At 52.1% G+C, this 8630-nt stretch overlaps 2 protein-coding genes across 4 annotated transcripts; one reads left to right on the top strand and one right to left on the bottom strand.

Annotated features, from left to right (window-relative positions):
• Positions 1-85: 85 nt before the first annotated feature.
• Positions 86-3094, top strand: Arl16 (ADP ribosylation factor like GTPase 16). Its single transcript, XM_021213729.2, has 6 exons — positions 86-171; positions 292-350; positions 774-887; positions 1431-1546; positions 1709-1914; positions 3014-3094. The coding sequence occupies exons 1-5, from the start codon at positions 111-113 to the stop codon at positions 1878-1880; spliced, it is 522 nt and encodes a 173-aa protein (XP_021069388.1). The 5' UTR covers positions 86-110; the 3' UTR covers positions 1881-1914; positions 3014-3094.
• Positions 3095-3203: 109 nt separating this feature from the next.
• Ccdc137 (coiled-coil domain containing 137) lies at positions 3204-8580 on the bottom strand. 3 transcript variants are annotated; one of them, XR_003845178.1, is made up of 7 exons: positions 8447-8580; positions 7996-8129; positions 6796-7018; positions 5671-5753; positions 5383-5462; positions 4938-5208; positions 3204-3483 (listed from the first exon to the last, which is right to left on the bottom strand). XR_003845178.1 is itself a non-coding variant. In XM_029546659.1 (7 exons), exons 1-7 carry the CDS (start codon positions 8578-8580, stop codon positions 3469-3471), a joined length of 870 nt encoding a protein of 289 aa, XP_029402519.1. In that variant the 3' UTR covers positions 3204-3468. The 3 variants fall into 3 exon arrangements, 2 of the variants coding, with proteins under 2 accessions (XP_029402519.1, XP_021069478.1); XM_029546659.1 differs by having other exon boundaries at positions 5008-5208; XM_021213819.2 differs by lacking the exon at positions 3204-3483 and having other exon boundaries at positions 4453-5208.
• Positions 8581-8630: the final 50 nt, after the last annotated feature.

The following is an 8630-nucleotide window of genomic DNA, read 5'->3' as shown; positions in this document are numbered from 1 at the left end:
GGACTAACCAATGAACAGCCTGGACGAGAGGTCTATCCAATGAAAGCTAAGCGGAGGCGGGCCTCACGGCGTGGTAGCTCGGAGGTACAAGCGCGTTTGCCAGGGAAGGGATGTGTCTCCTGCTGGGGGCTTCTGGAGTCGGGAAGACCCTGCTGGTGAAACGCCTTCAGAATATCCTTCCGCGCCGAGTGGGCAGGCGGGGGCTCTCAGGCAGGGTGGGGAGGGAGCACCCCGGGGTCTCATCACGGGAACTCCGCCCTCTGCCACGCCATGGCCCTTGACCGCCAGTACAGCTGAGCTCCGGAGATGGCAAAGGCGACCTGGGAGAGCCCCCACCGACGCGGCCCACGGTAGGTATCGGCCTCTCTCAGGTCTGACCAACATGGGTTACCTTTGAGGCTTGCAAAGGTCCTCAGACCTTTTCTAATGGAAGCCGCGGTGCCTGTGGTCAGTGGGTTGGGTACTGTCTTCGGCAGAGGAACTCCCATCACTGGACTTCTGAGTGCAGAGAACCCGAAGCCCGCCTTCCGGTGGGCACCTTTCTCTCCCATCCCTAGAAACTCATTCCGTTGTCACTCTCAGGGGCCATCTCTATGGTCGACGTTGGCCTGGAGTCTCCAGAGAGCTGCTTTTCTTGGTGGCGAGAGCAAAGGGCTTGAGCAGTTGTCACTGGCTGTGGGTGTTTAGCTCCCTCATCGCGGAGCTGCCATCCAGAAGCTCACCACAGCACACCGCCTGCGCTGGTCTCAGTGCGTTGTGGTTTTTTTCCATAGGTGGGCACCAACCTTACAGACATTGTGGCCCACAGGAAGATCACCATCCGAGAGCTCGGGGGATGCATGAGCCCCATCTGGTCTAGTTACTATGGAAACTGCCAATCGCTCTTGGTGAGTTAATACTTCAAGCTTCTTTGGGGGTCAGTTTTGTCTGACTCCCTGAACCATCAAGTGTCAGCCCTACTTTTCATGGAATCGGGTTTGGGGGTCTTTGATGGCTGTGCATTGGTCTGATTTCCTGAGCAGGGCTCAGACTCTAGGAGGCTTGTTGAAGGCACCGCATGTTCTATGCCTTGATACCTGAATACGCCCAACATTTTACATCCCTCTAGTTGGTCCTATCCGTAGAAGAAAGGAGCACCAAATTCTGGGATGAAGAGCTGTTGGCCACAGTAGACTTCATTTTACAGTGACAGTCGTCCTAGTACAACCCCCTTGGCCATTTCTGAAACCTGTTGTTTAAAAGCCAGTCTGGGGCTGGTTATGTAGCTCAGGAGAGTGCTTGCTCTAGCTACATGTGAAGCCCCAGGTTCAAACTCCTGCATCATAAATTTAAATCAATTTTAAAAGGTGTCTGTGGGCTCTTGTGAAATGAGCAGGCAGAGCACACTGGTCAGGACTATCTTCTGTAGCATGCTTTCCTTTTCTCCCTAGTTCATGATGGATGCCTCTAACCCCACCCAGCTCTCTGCATCCTGCATGCAGCTCTTGGGTCTCCTTTCTGCCGAAGAACTTGCAAAAGCCTCAGTCCTCATACTCTTCAATAAAATGTATGGGTCTACGGGCAGGGCGGGATGAAGGGCAAGGTATCCCAAGGGCTTGCTCTACTTGAGTACAGCCAAGACCATGGGGTCTGCAGCGGGGAGGTGCAGCCGTGGGTAGGACAACTTTGTGGCGAGCACCACTTTGACAAAGTGCTTCTTCAACTACAGTGACCTACCCTGTTACATGACCATGGAGGAAATGAAGTCATTGATGAGGCTTCCAGACATCATTGCTTGTGCCAAGCAGAACATCACCACGGTAGAAATAAGTGCCAGGAATGGCACTGGCTTGGCAGCAGTGTTGCTATGGCTCCAGAATCAACACAGGCACAGCAGCTGACAGAAGGATGGCTGATCCACCCAGTGCCTAGGAGGCAAGTGCCTGAGGTGTTTGATGGGAGCAGGCTACCCAGTGCCTAGGAGGCAAGTGATGGGGGTCTGCGCCGTGACCAGTGAACAAGCACACACTTACAAACACCACTGTCATCTCACTTCTGAACAATGGTCCCAAGACAGAACAAACTGCAGGTGTCTTCATATCTCCCACCAAAAACTGGACCCGCTGAGGGCTTTGAACTACACGGAGGCCAAGTCATTTTTATAGGACAGTCTCTGCCCTTCTCAGTTCCTGATATTCTGACCATGTTGCACAGAAAAAAAAATAATAAAGTTAATAGGAATTGGGGAGTGGAGGAGGGGTGAGATGGCTTAGCGGGTAAGAGCACTGACTGCTCTTCTGAAGATCCTGAGTTTAATTCCCAGCAACCACATGGTGGCTCACAACCATCTGTACAGCTACAGTGTACTCATATACATAAAATATAATTATAACAAAAAGAACTGTTGTCTTGGCCTGGAGAGATGGCTCAGCATTTGAGAGCTGTCTGCTCTTCTAGAGGTACTGAGTTGAACTCCCAGCAACAACATGGTGGCCCACTATACTGAGATCTGATGTGTTCTGGCCTGCAGGTATACATGCAGATACAGGACACATATACATAAAATAAATTTTAAAAAAAGAGAAAATATTTAATCCCAGCACTTGGGAGGCAGAGGCAGGTGAATTTCTGAGTTTGAGGCCAGCCTGGTCTACAGAGTAAGTTCCAGGACAGCCATGGCTACACGGAGAAACCCTGTTTCAAAAAACCAAAAAAGAAATAGAATTGTGTCTCAAATGAGAAAAAGTAGGCAGGATGTGGTGCCTGTAGCTTGAGCTACTCGAGAGACAAAGGCATAAGGATCATTTTAAGCTCAAGACTTGAGCTTTTCATAAAGATGGGGGGTGAGTGGGACAGGAGTGGTACTTAGCACTTGAAGTCAGGCAGGAGGGTCTCTTGAGATCTGGCTGACACCGTGAGAATCCGTCTCAAAAAGACCAAAACTCGGGGTGTGGGAGTGTCTGTGACCTCACCAGAAACAAGAATGCTCTCATTGAAGGGTTTATTCAATAAGATTTTATCTCTTTATGTACAGGGATGTATGAGTTCCCACAAGTGGACAAGAGAAGGCACACAGGAGGTGTTAACATTCTACAGGGATGGCTTGTCGCGTGCATTCTGGGCTCAAATCTGCTGAGGAAAACCTGCAGATCAAGGTGCCTGAATTTCAACCACGACAAAGTGCAGAGGGCTGGGGAAGCCCTTATGTATCCTGCCCCTTACACCATGAAGACTTTTGCACGCATGAAGTCGTATATATGTACCTATGTGTGTATATGAATCATCAATCATTCAGTAATGATGTAACAGTGGACAGGCTCCACCTTACCTGCCAATATTTAGAGTGTTCAGGGTCAGGACTCCGAGATGGCAGCAGACACCAGACCTGACTTTGGGGTGGGCAGGGAACAAGAGCCACCACATCTTCCATACCAGAAATGAGAGGAGTGGGGATGCCAGATGGGGCTCCACACATCATTCTGGACAAGGTCAATCTGAGATGGCCTAAGCAGAGCAGGAAAACATCCACTTAGCTGGGATGTTTTGTGAAAACACAACACTCAGAAGATAATCCCTGAATGCATGGGTATGGGCTTAATAAACATCACAGAACGTGAGAGGAGGCGAGCACATATAGGCATGGGCACATATAGGCATGGGCTCTTTGAGGGACAATTACCCAGAGTCCTTTGACATAGGTCACAGTTGAGCTTTGGATGTGTGGCCACATTGTTTCTAAAGAACTCAAAAGTCTGTACCCTCTGGTAATGGTGGCTCCCAGGCCCTGGCTCTAGTCCTGCTGCACAGTGGGAAATCAAGTGGCCGATGTACCCTGCTCTATTCTGGCCTTTGCTACTGTTGGGTGTGTGTCTGCACACTCACTCATCTTGTCACATTGACAAGTGTTCACCGGGGCTTTGAATAAGCACGTTGGAGAGCAATGGCCCAGACTTCAAAGAGAGCAAAACTTTAATAAATCTTCACTCTGGAAAATGCACATTTGGAAGAGGGACCAAAAGCACTGCACCAGGCTCCAGGAGCAGCTTTGCTGGAGGGAGGCTCCTAGGTCCTGCTAGAGGACTGTGGGCTTCCCCAGCACGGTCTAAGCTTCACTCTTCTGATGTCTAGGTGAGGTTTTTGAGACTCTCCCAACCTGTTCAGGCAGGCCACACATTTGCTGCAAGTCAAGACTGGCTTTGAACTCCCAATTCTTTTGCCTCTACCCTCTTGGTATAAATACTCTGCTCTGTCAACCATTGAAGCCTGGTTTTCATGTGTATTCGTCAAGGCACTCAGTCAGTACTGAAACCCCCTCTCTATCCAAACCAAGGGTGGGCTGGGAGTTCTGGTCATTTGTACAGAACCCTGAGGGCAAATAAATAGTGCTGATGAGCCGGGCGTGGTGGCGCACACCTTTAATCCCAGCACTCAGGAGGCAGAGGCAGGTGGATTTCTGAGTTCGAGGCCAGCCTGGTCTACAAAGTGAGTTCCAGGACAGCCAGAGCTATACAGAGAAACCCTGTCTTGAAGAAAAAAAAAATTGTGCTGATTGCCAACCTCCACTTGCCCTTCCACCAGCCCACTAACCTGCTTTGCTCTGCCCCTGCCTTCCAATGGTTGCAGTGAGCCCATGGAAGCTGCTTAAAACAATAGGGTGACCTACACCAGCAGCCTCAGTAATTAGCTGGATTAAGGGATTGAGTCCATTCTACAGTGGTCCTGGCTCGCCTCAGCTGTAACTTGTTTCAGAATGAACTTAGGCTCAGGGAAAATATCAGTCCTTCCAGCTGTGTCTCAGGCAAGTGCTGGGGGGTGGGGGGCCTGCCCTGGACGAGACGGGATACCGTGGCCGTCACTCTTATAAGGACAACCTTCAGAGGAAGGAGATGCACCCTTCCAAACTGAACGCTTACTCTCAGGACCTCATCCAGGGAGAACATCTGCTGCCTCTCCCTTACCCAGGTCTAGCAGCTCCCAGACCAGTTTCCAGGGGACCCCTGGGTCTCTGCATCACAGATAAGCGCCGACCTGCCTCTGGGAAGAGCCGCCTGGTGGCTGTGCAGGTGTCATTTCCTGTCGATGTAGCTTCTTCAGGGCTCTGTAAGCCTGCACAGCCCGCTCCCGCTCTTCCCCCAGGATTCGCCGGCGGGCCAGTGAGGTGGCCGGAGCTGGGGACCCGCCACCAGGACCCAACAGCATCTTCTTCAGCATTAGTGATTTCTTGCCAGGCTGAGGAGGAGAGAGAAGGCTGTAGCACACGCTCCGCTGGAGACGAAGGGGGCAAAGGGTTCTGGCTGCTCCAGCAGTCTAGGGTCCCTTAACATGGTCCTGGGCCAGGACATGCTTGCTCCCCAGCAAGGGAAGACTCTACACGCCTCTCTGCATTCCCTGGTGGCCACGTACCGCATCTCTGCTTGTGCTCCTCCTAGGCTGAACTGTCAGCTCTGGGGGCTGCAGCACAACTTCTCCAAACTTCACAGTATCTGAAGAGACAGTGAACAGAAACCCATGCTGTTTCTGACTTGCCCGCCTACCCTCCCTCTTTCTTAAAGGCTTCAGAACTCACTCATCCACTGGCCTACTAATGGTGGTGAGCCTGGGTGTCCACAGGGCCCACCCAGAGTTATAGTGGGAAGCCCAGGCCCAGCCCTGTGAGGATCACAGCTTCTGCCTTGCTCTGGGAAGAGCTACCTTTCAGTAGCTCCTGCTCCAACTTGTCCACTGCTCTTGCTTCCCTTTTCTTCTGGGCCTTTTCCAGTCGTCGCTTCTGGAACCTGGGGGAGGAACACATGTTTTCCAGATGCCTAAGCTCTCGGTCCATTTTAGGGACAGCAGAGGTCAGCCTGTCCTGGAGAGTTCCAAAATGCGGGGATGGGATGCAAACCCACGCTCTGCATCCAACGGGCTCTCCAAGGGTCCCCAGTCAGCATTCCTCAGCCCCAGGGAATGAAAAGCCTAGATATTTTGGGAGGGACAGCAAGGATGCAGATGCAGCTAAGTGGCGTCTATCGAACACAGGCATGCTGCTGGAACCATGGGCTGTCTACATGCAGCCCGAGTGAGGATCAGGTGGGAGGCACCATGAGTGGCACATCACACATCTTTGTATACACACACACACACACACACACACACACACACACACTCTCTCTCTCTCTCTCTCTCTCTCTTATTTCTTTTGGACAAAACTACTTCTCTATGTACTGCCCAAGCCAGGGGTGGCCTGAGCAGGAGGAGGTGACTGAGCAGATGGGAAACCAAGCTCACGGTGGGGACAGTGCACGAGCACATCCAAGCATCATGAAAGTGACATTATCTTCTCTATAGCCAAGGACACCAGGCCAAGAAGGTACAGACCCTGCACAAACAACATAAACTCAAATCCCTTTCAGACCAAGAGAAACACTAGCGACAACCCCACTACAGTGCGGGTGGCAGGCTGCATGTCAGCCCCACATGGGTCACTCCACAGCGTTATTCCCTGGAGGATATGCTGCCACGACACCCAGCAAGCTCTCCTGTAGCACACACCAAGCTTATCTTTCTCCACCCTCCTACAGCAGCGGCTCCAAGGCAGTCAACTGCCCCTTCCTGTCCAGCTCTTAGTCCCTCTAGTGTTGTCTCCAGAGGAACCAACTAAACAAAACGGAAGCACGGTCTGTGGAGTACCGACCGGGCTCCAGCTTCCCACGTTAAGAATCTGTTCTGATCATGGCTTCAGCTCATGATTCTCCTGAGTCCTCAGATGGAGACTCCTGAAGCACTATCTCCAGGACCCACAGCCTCGAACCTCGGGGGCCTCCAGGCTCAACTCACGCTTTCTTCCGCTCAGACTTCTCCTTCTTGGGAGCTGCCTGCACCTCTGGCTGCCGAGGGGCCTGGTTCCTGCTAAGGAACAGCACATGCTGGGCCTCCTGCTCCATGCGCTGGACATAGGCCACATCAGACTCCCCCTTCCTTTGCTTGAACTTGGGGACAGTGATGTCTGGCTCCTCTCCCTTCGCTTCCTTTTCCAATGTCGTCTTGAAAGCCACCTGGGCTGAGGAGAAAGGACACCCAGGGTAGGTGTAGAGGAAGCTCGGGAAGAGGGGCTGGTGACAGGTAAGTAGCCGGGGTCCATTTCCCTCCTACAGCCACAAGAGGGGAGGACCAGGCTTAATGACAGGCAGAGAGAAAGCTAAAGTATTCAGTTCAGAGGAGCCCCAAATGTGATGTCAAGACCCACCGGCTCCTGTCATTGATGTCCACTGCCACACAGGCAAACAAAGAAACCAGAGCAGTGCCGGTCACAGCAGCACATACCCATGATTTCAGCAATCAGGAGGTGGAGATAAACTGATTTTGAGGCCAACCAGGGCTACCTAGAAACAACCTATCAGAAAAACCCAAAACACACCAGTGTGACTGGAGAGACCATGTACTCCAAGGGCTGGAGAGAAGACTCCACAGTTGAGAGCACTGACTGATCTTCCAAAGGTCCTGAGTTCAAATCCCAGCAACCACATGGTGGCTCACAACTGTCTGTAACTTCAAGGTCTGACACTCTCAAACAAACAGACATGCATGTAGGCAAACCACAACACACATTAAAAAATAAAAATAAATTTTAAAAAATTTATTCCTAGCCGGGTGTGGTGGCACATGCCTTTAATCCCAGCACTCAGGAGGCAGAGGCAGGCGGATTTCTGAGTTCGAGGTCAGCCTGGTCTACAAAGTGAGTTCCAGAACAGCCAGAGCTATACAGAGAAACCCTGTCTCGAAAAAAACAACACCAAAAAAATGTATTCCTTAAGGACTTCAGTGTGGCTCCCCAGCAACCACACTGGGCAGAAAGACCCATAACGCCATCTTTAGGATAACTCCATGAAATCCAACGCCTGGTCTACAAAGTGAGTTCAAGGACAGCTAGGACTATACAGAGAAACCCTGTCGGGGGGGGGGGGGAGAATTTGGGCGACCAGACCGGTGCAGACAAAGCTATGGTGGCACACAGTAAGGGCTGTACGCTGTACATACCCTCCTTTTTTCTCTTCTTGTTACTTAGCGTCTTTTTCATCTCCTGTCTGCTCTTCATAATTTCTCGGAGCCGAAAAGGGATTTCTTGCTCATCCTGGTTCTTAGGCTTGCAATTCACTTTCTTCTTTTCTTTGCTGGAAAGGAAACCCAGGCGGAGTGTGATCCTTCCCACGTACAACACAGCCGGACACGTAGTAGGAATTAACCCCGTAAAGAAACGGTTCAGGGGCCACCCTCACCCTCGACCCAGGCTGCCCTCAACTGCTTTTTCTCAGCACGCTGAGACAAAAGGCGCTCTAGAGCCCAGGAAGGCTGGCAGCTCTGACCTGATCCCCGGAACGTGGCTCACGAGAAACTGGGGACACTCACCTCCGTTCATTCAACACATGGCTGAACGAGGGCCTGTGCAGAAAAGTTCCCAAATGGGTCCTCTCCCGGGGATGGCACCCACCTGCGCTGTCCCGGCCATGAGGCCGAGCGCTGCCGTCCCTGAGACTGCTGCTGCCGCCGCGCCTGCGGCTGTCCCGAGCCTCCAAGACCGGCCGACCGCGGGGTCGCCAGCGCTACGCGCCCAGGCCTCGCCATTACCACCGCAGGAGCGTCCTGCACGAAGCTATTTCCGCCCTCCTACAAGG

This window comes from Mus pahari, chromosome 14 (assembly GCF_900095145.1).
Source record: "Mus pahari chromosome 14, PAHARI_EIJ_v1.1, whole genome shotgun sequence".
Classification (NCBI taxonomy): domain Eukaryota; kingdom Metazoa; phylum Chordata; class Mammalia; order Rodentia; family Muridae; genus Mus; species Mus pahari.
Note: the sequence above shows the minus strand (reverse complement) of the source record. Positions and strands in the feature narration are given on the sequence as shown.

Bases quoted from the DNA above. Each gene is read 5' to 3' on its own strand.
- Arl16 (XM_021213729.2), top strand. From the start codon at position 111: ATGTGTCTCCTGCTGGGGGCTTCTGGAGTCGGGAAGACCCTGCTGGTG. The intron at 172-291 runs ATATCCTTCCGC...GACCGCCAGTAC, and splicing joins GCTGGTGAAACGCCTTCAGA to AGCTGAGCTCCGGAGATGGC. The intron at 351-773 runs GTAGGTATCGGC...TTTTTTCCATAG, and splicing joins CCCCACCGACGCGGCCCACG to GTGGGCACCAACCTTACAGA.
- Ccdc137 (XM_021213819.2), bottom strand. From the start codon at position 8,580: ATGGCGAGGCCTGGGCGCGTAGCGCTGGCGACCCCGCGGTCGGCCGGT. The intron at 8,130-8,446 runs GTGGGTGCCATC...TTTCCTTTCCAG, and splicing joins TCATGGCCGGGACAGCGCAG to CAAAGAAAAGAAGAAAGTGA. The intron at 7,019-7,995 runs GTATGTACAGCG...CTTTCTCCTCAG, and splicing joins CAAGAAGAGAAAAAAGGAGG to CCCAGGTGGCTTTCAAGACG.